At 42.1% G+C, this 16282-nt stretch overlaps 2 protein-coding genes across 3 annotated transcripts; both read right to left on the bottom strand.

The window, feature by feature from the left end:
• Positions 1 to 98: 98 nt before the first annotated feature.
• Positions 99 to 8621, bottom strand: cep83 (centrosomal protein 83). Its single transcript, XM_062443792.1, has 16 exons — positions 8573 to 8621; positions 5245 to 5495; positions 4993 to 5143; positions 4733 to 4825; positions 4302 to 4433; positions 3956 to 4207; positions 3724 to 3855; positions 3270 to 3384; positions 2907 to 3051; positions 2601 to 2750; positions 2186 to 2261; positions 1913 to 2070; positions 1652 to 1781; positions 1338 to 1441; positions 915 to 1104; positions 99 to 442 (listed from the first exon to the last, which is right to left on the bottom strand). The coding sequence occupies exons 2-16, from the start codon at positions 5463 to 5465 to the stop codon at positions 305 to 307; spliced, it is 2187 nt and encodes a 728-aa protein (XP_062299776.1). The 5' UTR covers positions 5466 to 5495; positions 8573 to 8621; the 3' UTR covers positions 99 to 304.
• hcfc2 (host cell factor C2) lies at positions 7651 to 14861 on the bottom strand. Of its 2 annotated transcripts, none has more exons than XM_062443790.1 (17): positions 14678 to 14861; positions 13546 to 13694; positions 13301 to 13461; positions 12906 to 13108; positions 12604 to 12688; positions 12409 to 12512; positions 11870 to 12100; positions 11548 to 11757; positions 11364 to 11428; positions 10881 to 10962; positions 10017 to 10073; positions 9861 to 9916; positions 9636 to 9773; positions 9321 to 9506; positions 8915 to 9212; positions 8756 to 8822; positions 7651 to 8668 (listed from the first exon to the last, which is right to left on the bottom strand). In XM_062443790.1, the coding sequence occupies exons 1-17, from the start codon at positions 14841 to 14843 to the stop codon at positions 8659 to 8661; spliced, it is 2268 nt and encodes a 755-aa protein (XP_062299774.1). In that variant the 5' UTR covers positions 14844 to 14861; the 3' UTR covers positions 7651 to 8658. The 2 variants fall into 2 exon arrangements, with proteins under 2 accessions (XP_062299774.1, XP_062299775.1); XM_062443791.1 differs by having other exon boundaries at positions 9636 to 9770.
• Between the last annotated feature and the right edge of the window lie 1421 nt (positions 14862 to 16282).

Genomic DNA, 16282 nt, shown 5'->3' with positions numbered 1-16282 from the left:
TGAAGTGTCTTGAGCTTTTATATCATTATCGATATAAAGCCGTTTTCATTTTTCAGAATGGCTTCAGAATGAATGTGTGTAAACATAGAAAAAATCAAACCCTAAGAAAGTCTCTTAATGGCCGTCATGGTCATTTTTATAAAAAGGTGCTGCAGTATTTCAAATGACCAAACATCACAACAGTACATGAGAAATCCATTTTCATGTAAACGCAACAATAAATAACGCTTCTATATTTATACAAACAATGCTGGTGTGCCTCACTCTTAGTCAACTTAAAGTCCAATGTAAAGCAATTTGGGTGTCAAAGGTCAGGCTGGGGAGTGAGGTCCCGGTCCCTGTGCACCAGAGACCCCAGTTCCTCCAGCTGCTGCTGCTGGGCGCTCTCCAGGTCCTCCAGCCTCCGACGCAACAGAGACAGCTCCGTCTGATGCTGCTCCTCCTGCCACACAGAGGAGACACACCAGGAAAACAAAGAAATGTTACAACAGCATAATGCATACAGCAAAAGTCATCATGGTCTAAACAGTCACCTTTCTGTTATGTAACTTTGTTAGCAACATCTCACCTTTTTAATCTGATTTTGTTAGCAACATCTCACCTTTTTAATCTAACTTGTGTCTACTTCAGTTGATGAGGCGACATTTTAAAGGAAAACCCTTCAACCCACAGAGGAGGTGTGGTTTTGCTTGTGTGGAAGGTGTGAAGTGGAGGTTTCACTTTGTCATAGTCAAACATGTTATTGCTGCATTGAATGTTACTCTATTTACTGCTACTGTGGGTGTAGAAACTGTTCTGACTCTTGTGTGATGTTTTTTACCTGCTGCTGCTTTGATCTCCCTTAAAATTATTTTCAGTGTTACCATCCAGCTACAGCGCAGGTTAATGCTACAATCTCAGCTCATTTTGCTTACCGGTATGTTGGATAACGGCCCCTCAGACCCGAGGAGGAGGAAGGGGCTGGGCGAGGAGGTTACAAAGGCTGGGGCTGCACTGAGGGCACCCTGGCCACCCAGCAGGAGGCGCCGAAACTCGTTGTGTCGCCGCTGCAGCTCCTTCAACCGTCTGTTGAACTGAGGCTGTTCCTCTGAGTGGGATGTACGTCTGGAAAGAGGAAGAAACATTGCAGACTTTAACTGGCTTTAAAGCTGACTTCTGATTGGTCTTTTTGTTAAGTCATCCAGCATAGGAGGTTGAAATGTCTAATATTAAAAGGACAAAAATATCCACTACACCCACTATTTTCTTTCATAGTCATACAGTATAATACAGCTAGGGTTATCCAAACAGCTCAACTTGACAGTTATTTCATTCATAAAATGAGACATTGAGTTTACTTCTTGGATGTGACGGCTTCCAGTTCCAACTCTTCTATCTTGGCCTCCAGCAACTGGATTTTATCCTGCAGTCTCTTCTCTTTGTTCTCTGTCTGTGTTTTCCTCTGTACAACACACACAAATTTTATGAGCAGCTTACAGAAAGTCAAATTCAACTCATTTAAGATCATTTTAATGTTAAAAAGTATTTATAAATGAACAAAATAAACCAAGCTACAAAGAAATGATTGTGTTAATGTGATCTAGTTGTGAACTGATACACAGACAAAATAGAGAGGATGCAGTCTGTCCTTAAAGACAACATGCAGCAGTACCTTCTTCTGGGCCACAGCTGCCCTCTGCAGTTTCTCTTTGACCTGAGAGTACTTCTGCTGCAGCTCTGCGTCTCTCTCCTGCAGCTTGTGTTTATCCTCCAACCACTCAACACGACGGTCCTCCATCAGCCTACAGGGGGACAAAGATGAGCTCAGAAATGTGTTGTTTGCGCCTCATGAAGTCTAACTGTTTAAGTGCTTTTTTGAAAAATAATGGGACTTGAGTTGCTGATTTAATGGAAGGCAGGCCAGCAAATGTACCTCTCAGCCTCGTGTTGGCTCCTCTCGGTCTGAGCTCGAGCCATCCTCAGCTCCTCCCTCACTCTGTCCAGTGTCTCTCTCAGGCGCTGGTTTGCCTCCATCAGGTCACTTTCAGACTGAGACAGCATCCCCAACTGGACACCCAGCTCCTTGTTTTGCTGTTGGGGTCAAACAAATGATGTTTTAAAAAAATAAAATCACATTTATGTGAGGGAAACAGACATTCTATAAGTTTAATTATTTTTTGGCTTAAGGTTGTGGATGTTGACTCACCTGCTGTAGGTCACCAATTTCTGCTTTCTGTCTCTCAAGCTCCTCCAGCTGTGAGCTTTGTTGTTGTATTTTGGTTCTGAAACACAATAGTTTAATTAATGAGAGTACTGACGATCTCACAACTCACAAAAGCTTTTTTTTTTTCCATTAATTGTATTTTTTTTTTGTCTTTTTGTCTTCCTGGTGCACTGTGCAGGCATATTATAATAAAAACTGCCATGTGAATGTTGCTTTTGCAGATAATGTAACCACTATCAGACTCCAGTATTATATTACAAATAACAATGCACATACATAATTAACCAGCTATAACTTCTGTGCAGATTTATAACTATCTGCTGTGTGTGTGTGTGTGTGTGTGTGTGTGTGTGTGTGTGTGTGTGTGTTGAAAGAAAGGGGAAGTTCAGTTGAAGACCTCAGGCTCTGTAGTTCTCTGCGAGCTGTCTCCTCGCCTTGTTGGGCGTTACGGATGCGCTCCTCCCACTCCTCTTTCTGGGAGGTTTCGGCGGCGTCCTGCAGAGACTTCTGCTGTTCCAGCGCCGCCAGACGGTTCTCCAATTCCAACCTGACGACACAACAGACCACAAATCAAAAATAATGTTCTAATATGAGAAGTAGGCTAGAAAAAAGTAATTGCTCAACTGTACATTAACCTCTTCCTTTTAATCTTCCACCACATGAAAGACATCACTAACTGAAATGAGACAAGGGTGATTCTCACTTCTCTTCGTGCAAAGCGGTAGTTTTGCGAAACTCCTCATCGTGAGTGGACTGCACCTTCCTGACCATCTCCCTCTCTTTATCCACTAGGACTTCTTTGTGTCGCTCCACCGCCGCTTTAAACACCTCCACGTCTGCCTGCAGACCTGAGACACATGAGATGAAAAACAGGGTGCTGCTCAATCACTGTAAAAGTAGAATGACTAGGATGTGAATATATGACCTAAATTCAACTAAGAGGAGTCGGTTAAATAGTTCAACTTCTCTCCGCATTTTTCCTGCTTATTCAAGAGGAAGCATAAAAATGAGAGATTATAATGAGGAAAATCGACTGCTGAGCGTGTGAGTGAGAATCATGTAATACCTTCAATCTGGCCCTGAAGTGTGTCTCTCTCCCGTTCCACTTCCCCTTTAGAGCGGGCGCACTCCAGTTTGATGCTGGCCACCTCTAGTTTGTGTGAGTGCTTCAGGCTTTCAATCTGAGGACCGTGAGAGCAAGAAAATAAAATGCAACATTCAGCCGTGATGACTGACATCTGCTGGACATTCATAAAAAACTCTCGTTCTTTCCAGGGTTTTTTTTAGGTCTTTTCTTGCAGCTGTTTATGAATCACAGGCGTATACTAGTTCATTTATTTATATGGTTATTTTCTCAATGCAAACACATTTATTTGTCTTTTTTTCCTGAGCTACAACTCAATGAGCTGTTTTCAGTTTCATTTTACATCACTAATTTCTTACATACAAACAGTAGAGTAGAGTTTAATAGAAAACTGCTGCTCTTGCTCAAGTTATGGAACTGTGTGTGCAGTGTGTACCTGGCAGGTGAGGGAGTTGACCTCTCTCTCCGCTTTGTGCAGTCGTCCGGTGAGCTGGCTGTTCTGCTCGTGGTTCTGATGAAGCTCGCTGTCCATCCGCTCCAGCTGGAGACGCAGAGAGTGACGCTCCGCCTGCCAAAAAAAAAAAAAAAACCCAACAGTTTTGTCGATTTAAACGTGAATCTAACTGCAGTCAAATGCAATCATGATGTCAGGACCGTTTCTTTCTCACCTCCAGCGACTTCACAGCAGCCTGAGACTCTGTGAGCTGTCGGATCTGGATGCGCTGGACGTTCTCAGCCTGCTGGCCCGAGTCTTCTTTCTGGGCTCGGAGCTCGGCCACCTCCGCCTCCAGACCCTTCAGCCGCAGGTGGAGCTGAGCTTTCTCCCTCAGCAGAGCCTCCACTCGTCTCCCGTCGCGCAGTGAGTCTGAACCCTGGTACTGAGCCACCAGGTCCTCCCTATCCTTCTCCAGATGAGAGATCTGACAACAGAGGAGAACAACAAAGAAGGATATTACAGATCTTTTAAAAAAAAAATTAAAGTAACATTCACGTTACATTTTCAAACGCACACACCTCCGCATGGTAGCGTATTCTCCGCTCCTCCAGTATACGAGCATGTTCTTCCCTCTGGTGGTCAAACTGGGACTTGAGGAAGGTGTACTCATACCTCAGCTTGTTGTACTCTGATCTGTACTTCTCCGTCTCCTGCGAGTGCACACAATAGCCGCAAATCAGCGAGAGAGAAGGAGCACTCGGGCAGAACAGAATGGAAATTAGCTTGAATGCACACATATTTACATGATTTTCAAAAGAGGCAATCAGCACAAATATGTTGCTCTCTGGCTGTTGCTACAGACCAAAAAGTCCCTGTGCAACATGTTCCTCCTTCAGTGGAAACAATTTTGAGCGCTGCTAAAAGCGGATGTTACAGGTCTATTTTTTCACATTACACAGAGATGGTGTCAGAAATTAGTGACTCCTGACACAGAGACTAACAGACTGACCTCCTCCAGCTTGTTGAAGCGCTCCCTGACCGGAGCCTCCATCTCCTGCTGCACCTGTGCTCTGAGCAACTCCAGCCGCTGAGGGGTCATCACCTGGTCAACAAGAAACACATACAAACACACACATATATATTTGTATCCAATTCAAACATGATATCCTAGTTCAAATTCAGGTGAAAATCTCTCAGTCACTTCAGAAGCAAATGTGCATGAATTTCTAAATGCATATGTGATTTCCTCCCTTCTCAGGCTCAGTTTACCTGCAGCCGAAGCTCCTCCATCTCCCTGGTTTTGTCCAGCAGCTCTCCTCGCAGCTCGGCCAACAGCAGCTGCAGTTTCTCCTGCTGAGCCTGTCTGTCGCTCAGCAGGCGCTTTAGTTCCCCCTGCGCCCGCGTGAACTCATCCTGCAAGCTGCAAAAGATACACCACCAGTGACCTCGATCATAGTGCAAGTTACTGTAACCACACAACTGTGAAGCTTTAACCACACTGTACGACTAAAATTGGTGTACCTGGCATGTTCTGCCTTTAGAGTCTGGTAGTTAGTCCTGTGGTTTTCACACTTCATCCTCTCATCGATTAGCATCTTCTGCAGCTCCATTTCTGCTCCCCCCAGACCGGCAGACAACCCCAGCATGGCTGCAGACTTCCCCATCCCGGGCTCCAGGTTTGGGATGAGAGGAGCAGACTGTCCGAAGGCAGAGGAGGTCATCTCAGCTCTGTGGGAGGACATCCGGAGACAGGAGGAGATAAAGTCTATGACCTAAAAACAAAAAAGAAAGAAAAAAGAAGAAGAAACACAAGAGAGATCTTAGCGGACCTCTTAATAGTGATGTGGTTGTGACTAAATCTGCCTGTACTCAAGGACAGTATCAGGTCTGGCTTTGTTGTGAGTTACCATGGTGGCTTTGAGGGGAGTCCCCAAGCTACTTGTTTAAACCACAACCTCTTCACACTCAGAGACAAGTCTCTAAATCAATCTCAAGTGATTAGTTAGCTCCTCTCCCCCTGGCTGTTGTGTGATTGCAACCATTAAACCACTTCAGCCCCTGAAAATCAAGCATCCGATCAGTCTGAGAGGCAGACTGATTACACTCAGTCTGAATTCATTAACACAACAATCAACTTCTTTAATGTCATCATCACAGCATTGAAGTTACAAAAAAAAATATAGAGACACAGCTGGCTCGATATCATAAATCAGAAGCTGTTATTTATTTCACTTTCTGGTGTTTGTTGACATCAGGCTCTACTCAAATCACCCAAACCTGCAAACGCACTAAAACTGCAGTTTAGATTGTGTGTCAGCAGTTGTGATTCACATTTACATTTGACTTAGTGTGACTGCCGCTTGACAATCATTTCATTTGTAATACTAACAGCTCTAATTGTTTTAAAAGCATAACAATGCTTTTCAGTTGTTTTCAAATATCGCGCGGCTCAAACTGCTAGCTAGCCACTCTGCCTTGCGTCCATTGTCGGACAGCTCTCTCTAGTGTTTACTTTACACAAACATGACGTTGCGTTTAAATAAAGCGGTCGTCGAGAGGTTTCACACACATTTCCCACAACAACTGCAAACAATTCAAAGTAAATTGAGCGACTTAATGCAGCTAGCTACCTTTAGCGACACCTTAGCAAAGTAACTAGCATTAGCTGCTTGACGTTTAGCGTTATGTAGCTACAACCAAGCAAACGGTTGGGTTTCTAACAAACTGTGAACTCATAGCATGTTGTTAAACACCATCTTCTACTTTACATACATGGTAGTTGACTTCCGGAATCTACTTACCTCCTGCTCAACTTTAGCTGCTTTCTTGCAGCCTGTCTGTGTTGTTAGCCAGCGCTAGCTAGCTAATCTGTAAACTACAAACCGATGCATCATGGGAATCTTTTCCCAAAGAGGATCTGTAGCAAAGAGAAACCTTCAAATCAACTTCACTTCATGCTAACTATATTTTATTGATGTTAACACAACATGTATAACTTAACACTACTAACTGATATATCACTTATATGCATATATATTGAGTAAATATGCATGTTCAGCATACCAAAGTGACAATATCCATGAATGTCAGTTTTTTTTTTTTTTTTTTTAAATTGCACTGATAAACCTGATAAAGGTTTTTAGTAGTGGAATCCTCCATCTGGATTCTATTAGTTTGCTACTAAATGTTATAAAATCACCATTACGAAAGTTTAAGGGATCAAATGCAGAATGTGGGACAATATTCTCTGTGTGTAAATCCTTTAGCAGACAATCAAGATTGTGAGTATATGAGAGAAATTTTCTTCAGCCAGAAGATGATTCATTTTCAGGAGATGTAACAGAAAATATGTAGCATATAAATGAAAGATTGAAGTAAACGATCTCCTACAAATGCGAGCACAGGCATGAAACCCTGTTTTACCATGAAATTGAGGAGACAAAGTACTAGTCTGAATGATCTGATGTCTGAACAGTATGTTTTCTTGCCTGTAATTATCTGATCTTGGAAATGATGGGATGATGATGGGAAAGAGAAGAATGATGCTTCTTGCATTCAAAATCCTGAGCAGTTCAAATCAGAGATAATATAAAACATTTTCAATAACCAGTGGTGTTTGACATACCTTTAAGTAGTGGTCATGGTCATGGTCAATTGGTCTCAGCCACAACTGTGGATTTACAACTTTAAAAAAAAAAATAAAAACTATTTAACTTTAATCCTTAACTGTTGTGACTTATCTCATGATAATTAAAAATCTGAGGAAAATCACTTTTTCTATGAAATTTGAATGAATCGACCTGTTTGAAAGTTTTCCTTGTGAACCAGGAGAGGGCGCTCTAAAACTTAACTAGCCTGACCTGTTCCATGTCCTATTGACCTATCAGTAAACTAAGCTGATGTTAATATAAGGCACTTATGATGGAGGTTATGCTAAGACTAATAAAAGGTGTACAGTCATCATCAACAGATCAGCAGTGTTTTCTCTCTGCTGCCTGTCATATTATTATATATTATATTTACCTATTTAACAAAACACCTGCTCATGAATAAAAACTAAAAACCTGCATTCCTACAGTACTGTGTCCTGCCCAGAGGCACATGAACCATTACTGGCAGAATGCATCTGTATTTATTGATATTTGGAGTTTGAATTCATTGACTTATACCCATAATAACCCAGAATATGGTCAGTGTGTCTTTTGAACAATGGATATTGTTTATTAGGCTAAATGTTTCAGGAATAATTGAAATGACGTAACTCATATCAAACCAGAAGCTCAAGAATATTCAGCCTCACATGTGACTGAATGGAAATGATGACAAATAATGTAAAATATATCTATCCATCACAGTTAATGGGTGGAAATGACAGATCATGAAAAGAAAAATCTTTCTAATAAATGAAGAAAGTTGTTTATGGTTCTTTTTTTCATCAGACAGACAGGTAACGGATTCTTAACGGAACGATGAATCAGAAAACAACACAAACGAAATGTAAATAGAACATAATCTTAAAACAACGCTAACAATCCCCTGATAGATTATCCATACTTCATATCCTCACTGAGTCGATTATGTAAGTGGTCCCTGCTTCTTTTCTGATGTGCGCTGGCTCTGAAAACATGTTTCCATCTGTGTTTCATTCAACACGTGAACATATAAAAAGCATCAGTAGCTGGAAATAAAGGCACTACTTTTAAAAGCGGTTTAAATATCTAAAATCATACTTACAGTTTTGGCAAGAGGTTAAAGCATGCTGTGAAAACATTTATATACTGTATGTACAAGTGAGTACTTAAATACATAAAAAAATAAATTAACAAAACTATTGAAGGGAATATCATACAGCGATTGACTGGCATACACTGCCAACGTCCTGAGTGCAGTCTTTTCTCCAAAACACAAAAGGCAAAGGTGCAAACTTTTTTCTTTTCAGCTGGAGCTGCAAGAAAGAAAAAAGAAGAAGAAATGAGACAATTCAGGAAAAATTAAACAAGAGAAGAAGAATGAGAGGTTAGGGTGTCTATACCTGTCAGCAGCATCCTGGTCAGCCTCGGCGCTGTCTGACTTGGCGGCGCCTCGCAATTTACTGGGATCTAAAAATGATAGAAAACAGGAAGTTGAATCATTTATAACATCTGGCAACACGTTAATACTGGAAATTAAATATAATCGTCGGTCCACCTACCTTGAATCCAGCGGATCTGCGTGGCGGGGCCGTAACCCTGCTCGTTCTTGGCGGCGATGCGGAAGACGACGGCAGGTCGGTTGGAGGCGGAGCAGTCAATCTGGGCGTTGTACAGGTGGCTGGAGCTGACCGAGCAGAACGTCTTGGTGCCGCGGTAGATTCGGATGAAGGCCATTTGACCCGGGCGCTCCGAGCTGGTGGATCGACTCTTCTTCACCGCCATGTACATGGAATACTCCAGGATCCGGCCTGATGGAGAAGGGGGCGCCTCCCATGTGATGTGGACCGAATCGCTGGCCTACGCAGAAAGAAGAGCGAAGAGGAAAACAATAAAGAGAGGGTGTCTTGATCATATAAAACTGCTCTTTCTTGGAAGGGCACACGTATTTTCAAATGAGAATGTTACCTTGGTAATTTTGACAGCAGAGGGCGCTCCAGGGAAGCCGGGTTGGCAGGTCTTAAACTCGCTGACGGGGCTGAAGTCTCCTTGGCCGAAGCAGTTAAAGCCTACCACTCTGAACCTGTAGGTCTGACCTGGAGCCAGCTCCTGCTTCTCTCTGTCCTGGTAGTCCTGAGGCACTGGCTGCTTCTTCTAGGGGAAGAGAAAAGATAGATAGAAGATGAGTGGGTGAGACTTTTCAGTACAGGAGAAAGTTCCATGGCATCTTTATGAAATCCAAATGATCCCTTTAAAAGCACCTGTGATTGTTTTCTTTTTTACCTCTTTAGTATTTTGGGGTCGGCTGCTGATGCCTGTAGTGGCCGGCTCGTTATCAGCTGGCAGAAAGTAGTGGTTGACCTCGGAGAAAAGTGTTTTGAACACGCCGACATCAAACCACACCGCTTTGTCTGGATTCTGCTGGACGTGAAGATAAAAACACTTTACAGTCTCAGTTGAGTTTAGACAGAAAGAACAAATAATTACTGTTCAGGAAGCGTGTCTGACCTGATCTGTGTGGCCGTACAAATCTGTCTTCTTGTCAGCTGTAGCAGGTTGATTGTCTGTCAGAGAAAAAAGAAGATTTCATATGAACTTCGTTTATTTATTAAAATCCTGAACGTGCCACGCTCTGGTTGACTGCTGACATTCCAGCGTCGTTACCTGACGGGTGCTGAGTTGAGCTGCTGACCTCGGCTGATGACGTTTCCTGTCGAGCAGCTGCAACAAAAACACACAGATTCACAGAGAGGAAGCTGAGAAACTGAACAGCTGCTGTGGAGTGAAGGCTTGATGTGTCCTGCTAATGCACAACAACTTACAATAAACACACACAAGCCATTCATTCAGGATTCATAGCACAGGAAGTTTATGTTTAGAGCCCAACTGATATATTAGACAGCTGATACTATCAGATATATCATGTATGGTGTCCAATATATGCCAATATGTTTTCTTTTAAGTTATATAGGCAGCATTTTATGTGTATCTTTTTTCTTGATTAAAGTTTTATACATCTGTTTTTCTGTTTTTTTATTGAATTCTCAGTGAAGTTTACTGATTCTGTGTCATTTTATACAACAAACTTTATTGTTAAACTGTAAAATATCACGCCTCCATTACATATCTTTGTCATGAGTGTTTGATAACCATGTTTGATGGATAATTGCACAAAAAAGTGTGTTTATGTATATATTCTGCATATATAAGATTACTCCCTAATATTTTACTCCCTAAAATCCAGTATAGGTCGGGCTCTAGTTAAATATTTGGCCTTTTGTTTGATAAATGATTATCACAATGTTGTGGATTACATTTTAATTCATCAATGAATTAATTAATAATTGTCTATTTTTTTCCCGTTTTTGTGTGTGTGTGTTGTTTTCTGATCCGCAGCAGGAAAACAAATTAATGTGTCCTGCTGTACAACCTCAGACATACATCTGCTGCAAAACACATTTGCTGGAGCATGAAACCCTCTCAGCTAACCCACAGACGCAGCCTCTACGACTTGGTGCAAAGACTTACTGCAGCGTTTAGTGTCGGACTTTTCTTCCGTCTCTCTCCCACCGGATGATTTCACTGGAGTTTCCTGCTGTGCTGAAACATCCTGAAACGCAGGGAGAGAATTAAAGCACAGGACTCTCTTTATAGAAGGCTTGGCTAGAGTAAGGCACAACCTAAACAGTGCATAATAAGGTCCGGGCGATATTGGCTTGCTTCTCTTCATCTGACTAAATTATTATTGGTGGCAGGTTTTCAAGTTTGGCATTTGCCTCTTTGTCATGTTTCAACCTGCATCATTCTCACATGAATAAATGAACCAAACTAATGGAAAAAACATATGAGTCGTGTGTTTCAGTGTGAAATCATCTTCCGTCGAAAATGTGTAGTGCAGCAGACATCACTGCAGTTGGGTCTGTTTAATGTATCTGGTGCCAAAACAAGCCTGAGCGTATTCATACTAAGCTTTGTTTATAGATTAAAGCATGTTGATTTAGTCACGTCTACCTGAGATGAAGTGTTCTCCCCTTTTTTAGTGTTTCCTTCACTTTGAGCTTGAAGGGACTGGACACCTGGTGAAAAAAAAGTGCAAAATTCGACTGAAAAAACTGTTCATTTAGATTTTAGTATCCTCTCTTTTCTCTCTTCTTTTTTTCCTCGCTGTGCTCCATATTTGCCCTCAGCTAAGCACCTGCAGGATCTCCATCTTTCCCCTCCCGTCCATCTGCTCTGCTTGGATCAACCGGTTTGGCTGGCGGAGCGCCGGCTGCGGTGCTGGGAGGACACACGGGCTGAATCTGCAGGATGTAGCAGTCCGCCGCTGCCAGAGGGCGCCACGCCACGTGGAGCATGCTGACTGTGGATTTGATGAGTAACACTGCCTCTGGGGTGGCTGGTCGGTCTGAGAGCAGAACGTAGGAAATTATATTGGCATCTTTATGAAGTCCAAGTTTGTTTGTTTTTCCAAAGTGCTGACCTGAGCTGCTCTGTCACTCTTAAATCTCATTTCTCACCTGTCTCCAGGTACCAGAGGTCCTTGCAGCAGACCTGGTAGTTCCAGCTCTTGCGGTATCCGTCGCGGCCGCTCCAAATGTAAAGCCTGGATCCGATGGCGGCAGCGCAGTGGCCGGCCCTGGCTCGGGGACTGCAGGCGTACTGGTCGTCGCTCTGGGGCCCCTGGCTCTGCAGCTGGGACTCTATATCATCCTGCTGCTCTGGGCCCAGATTCTGCCAGATCATAGTGTCTGTGACAGGAAAACAAGGCAGCAGTGAACTTTCAAATTATAATTGATTTTACGATTCCCAAACGCAGCCTAGGGGTGCTAAAGTTTTATTTAAGTCAAATTTCATCCAAATTGGAGCAAGTAAGCTGCTGTTGATGGCTTTCAACTTAAATGATGGCTTATTTATTCCCATCAGAAGAGCCAGTACACAATGAATACATCAGTCAAATTTTAGTCTATTTTTGAGCATTTTCAAAAACCTCTCAAAGCCTCAGAATGATGAATTTCTTTTTTTTTTTTTCATACATGTGAGTGTTGGGTGTACTGACCTAAGTTGAGCACACTTAAGGAGTTAGTGCAGATCCATTCAGTTCCTAAAGCGATAGGTTCGACGGACTCTGGAACAGGAATCCAGCCACCGAAAACATACATCCTGCAGACAGAGACACACACGGTCATTTGCATATACAAATCGCACATTTGCTTTAACGGAGCTTCAACAGTGATGATAAAGGGTCTCTTACTTGTTTCCGATAACACTGGCTGAGTGAAGGCTTCTTGGTACTGGCATAGAACCCCTTGTTTGAGGCTTTGACCAAACCATTGTGTCTGGAGGAGGATATTTGTATGTTATATATACACAGTATGCACAATATAGCGTATATCCCTTATAATTTGAGGTTGCCGACATACAAATAAGCCTGCCATAGCTTCGAATTTGAATTTTCCAGGTTGCACCTGATGCTCATTTTAAACTTTTCTTCCTCACACTTGCAGACAGTTTATTTGCATGAGTCTCTCTCTCAAAAAAAAAAAGATGTCATACCGAGGTCAAGCTGCCAGAGGTCGTCTAACCGGCATCCTTGCATCCCTCCAAAGATGTAAAGCTTTGGAGAACCCAGGCCAGTGTAAACAACCGATGTGTGGGACTCCCGCGCTGGGGGACCACAACCTTTTGTCTCCGGGATGCTCCATCCTCTCGCCCCCGATATTGACTGCAGCTCCAGCTCATACAAATCTCCCATGTACCTGAGATGGTAAAAAGTGAAGCTAATTTACGCTGCAATCACTTCAACAGACTGAAGGTTGTGTCTTTAATTAGACTATTACAGAGTATTTGCACTGAGAGCAACATGATCAATAAGTCATTAGAATCCCATTCAAGGAGGTTTATTCAAGCACAGTGTGGACAATCTTGTGAGTGTTTGTGCAGTACCGTACCGTGGGACATTGCCATTAGGGTCCTCACTGTCATTGGCCAGCCCTCCAAACAGGTAACACTTGTTAGCCATGAGAGTGAAGCTGTGTCCGATCCGAGGGCAGGGAGGCAAGCCATTCCTGGGTGCTCTGGGCTTCAGCTTCTTCCACAGCCAGCGACTAGCCTGAGTGACACAGGATCAAAAAGATTTAGATTTAAACTTTCAGCAATGTTAAGAGTCACAGCTGAAGAAATGCAGAAACTTTACCTGAAGTTCATACAGGCTGTTGGAGTATTTGCCGAACTCCACCATGCCGCCGAAGACCAGTATTCGAGTGCCATCACAGACAAAGCCGTGTGCAGCACAGCCTGGTGGGATGTCACCCCTCACAGCAGGAAGAAACCACTGCTTTGAGACTGGAAGAATAGACAGAAATCAGCTGTTGAATTTAGACAAAACATCCTGGGGAGGGCTGCGTCATATACTTTACACCCCACACCTGAAAACAACTGGTACAAACAGAATTGTTTAAGCAGCCTCTGGGTAAATACACCACCACTAAACACGAATCTACAAAAACAAACTAGTGACCTTTACTACACAATGCCCTTCAGTACCATTATTTATTCAGTAACTTGTACAATAATCATGTTCATTGCAATACATTTTTCATGTTACAGTGAAGTAGGAGACATCTGTCAACCAGCAGTTAAATAGACATATACTTGCATATTTATTGACACTGGAATTTGTAATGAGGGAGAATGAGTAGCTGCAATTGTACGGACCTTAATAAGATAATTGATCTTGTTTGTGGTAAAACCATATCGGACACACATATAGAAAGTAGAGTATTTTATATGCATCTTAAAACATGTCTGGAGTTGCACTTTAACAGTTTAATACTTGAATTATAAACATTAATAACCAAATAAGCTAATACCACACAAAATCAATACGTGTACAACTTTATGAAACTTTCATACAAAGAGCACAAAGTTAGCACCAGACAGAAGCCAAATGCTGGTGAAATATGCAAGTAGCTGGTATGTTAGATTCACTCACCACTCAAAAAAGAAACATGTTTATTTATTGAGTGGCTGGTAACCATTAGGCCGGCAGACAAAAAAGTTAATTTTGCACCCAGGTCATGGAGGTTCAACTGTGTTTCAGCTGATGAGCAAACAGATAACACGACGACCTCACTAGTTAGTCTGCTTTTACAAGACATGACACTTATAAACAATGCTGGAAACATAGATACATGTGAAGGAAATAGCTACTGAAGCTACCTAGCCAGCTGAAGTGAGGCTATCGATAATAAATCAATAACCGTGTTGCTGTGCATGCTAAAAACATTAGCCGCTAACCTGCTAGCGTCCAGCTAACATTAGCTCACCGGTGTTGTAAACATGGAGGTCCTCCGCTATCCCTTCATTTCCGCCTCCGAAAACAACGACCAGCTCCCGAATAACTGCTGCTCGGTGTCCGTGTCTGGACCGCGGTACCACTCCGGTAACTGAGTGGATTTTTCTCCATTGCGGCTCCTCGACACAGGTGCCCATTTTCCCGTCAGGGAGGCTGAAATTTGGCGCTGTTGACGTTTCAAAGATGTAGGCGGGACGAAGGCTCACTCAGAGGCGGGGACGTCTCACTCTGCCACGTTTTTCAAGTGTCAAAATTTAAAGGGCAAGTGTGTAAGATTTAACTGAATGTAATCTAACTGAATGGACTTGGTAAAAATGTAATATAATAATTGTAAGTATGTTTTAATCAGTGTATAATCACCTGAAAATGAGAATCGTTGTGTTTACTTTAGTATGAACCCTTTATATCTACATAAGGTCCATGCATGTATTATAAAACCTGAATAGGGTTCAGCCATGGATGCATGACGAGAACTGGATACAGCGATGGAGGTGAGACCCTGTTCATTCTTATGAAAGTTACTCAGTAGCACATGAAGCCTAAAAAGGAAGCCACTTCCTTCTGTAATGAAATACCCCCATAAAATCATACTGCACACGCTCTATTGGCCCAATGCATCTATGGAGCAAGCTCAGTGGAGACTACCGGCCAACATCAATAACTTCAGGTTTAGCACTCCAGCTAAATTGAGTCGGGATAACTCTTTAGACTTTAGAATAGTGAAACAGGTCATTTCGTAGGGATTGTGGTGCTCAAAAAATGTATCCACTGATTGACAGACTCTTCCATGACGCCCACCATGTTGCACCGCTATGTTTCTACAGTGGCCCAGAACAGACAAACCAAACACTGGTTCTAGAGAGGGTTTTTCACCGTTTTTTTTTTTTGCGAGTTTTGTATTGACTCCAAGTTCTCTATCACGCTTGGAAGAAGAGGGTGAGGAGAGGGATATTCAGTCAGTTGCAATCTGCAACCTCACCAGTAGATGCCACTAAATCCTGCATACTGGTTTTAATAATATTAATAATATTAATAGTGAGATATGTCCTTGAGTCATTAATATGATGTACACACACAGACACATGTCAGTAAATATCCATTGTACCTTGTATTGATCTTATTCATTTCTGGTTCTCTCTGTCTGTGTGTCTCTTTCATGACCTCTCCACATGAATCATGATGGAGTTTGACATTTTCTTTGTTTTCTTTGGATTGTAGATGTTATTTGTAATCATTTCTATAATGATCTTGAAATTTAAGTATAGAAACGGATTTGTTGGTTCAGTGTATTTCTGCTTATGCTCATTTTTAGTAGTCTTAATCACACATTTTTGTAGCATTAATCATATATGAATCCCATAGGATAAACTATCAAATATGTTCCAAAACAAGGAAGAATTTTTTATAATTGGAAATTCTTATTGGAATCTTATAGGACTTTTTGACTATAGTGATATGGTTAAAAAAAAAAAGAAGTATAATTACCACATTAAAATCAGTCCTGCTCATTAAAAATTCCAGAGCCGATGAAAATTCAAATATGTTTTATTTCAAATGTTCAACTGCTGAACACAAG

This window comes from Scomber scombrus, chromosome 22 (assembly GCF_963691925.1).
Source record: "Scomber scombrus chromosome 22, fScoSco1.1, whole genome shotgun sequence".
Classification (NCBI taxonomy): Eukaryota; Metazoa; Chordata; class Actinopteri; order Scombriformes; family Scombridae; genus Scomber; species Scomber scombrus.
The sequence above is the reverse complement of the archived record's forward strand: the minus strand, read 5'-3'. Positions and strand labels throughout refer to the sequence as shown.

Excerpts from the sequence above, each read along its gene's own strand:
- cep83 (XM_062443792.1), bottom strand. The coding sequence starts at position 5,465 with ATGTCCTCCCACAGAGCTGAGATGACCTCCTCTGCCTTCGGACAGTCT. Across the intron at positions 3,385-3,723 it reads TCAACTCCCTCACCTGCCAG|ATTGAAAGCCTGAAGCACTC; the intron begins GTACACACTGCA and ends CACGGTCCTCAG. Across the intron at positions 443-914 it reads GGCCGTTATCCAACATACCG|GAGGAGCAGCATCAGACGGA; the intron begins GTAAGCAAAATG and ends TCTGTGTGGCAG.
- hcfc2 (XM_062443790.1), bottom strand. The coding sequence starts at position 14,843 with ATGGGCACCTGTGTCGAGGAGCCGCAATGGAGAAAAATCCACTCAGTT. Across the intron at positions 12,101-12,408 it reads CTTAAGTGTGCTCAACTTAG|ACACTATGATCTGGCAGAAT; the intron begins GTCAGTACACCC and ends TTCCTGTCACAG. Across the intron at positions 9,213-9,320 it reads CTGCTGTCAAAATTACCAAG|GCCAGCGATTCGGTCCACAT; the intron begins GTAACATTCTCA and ends CTTTCTGCGTAG.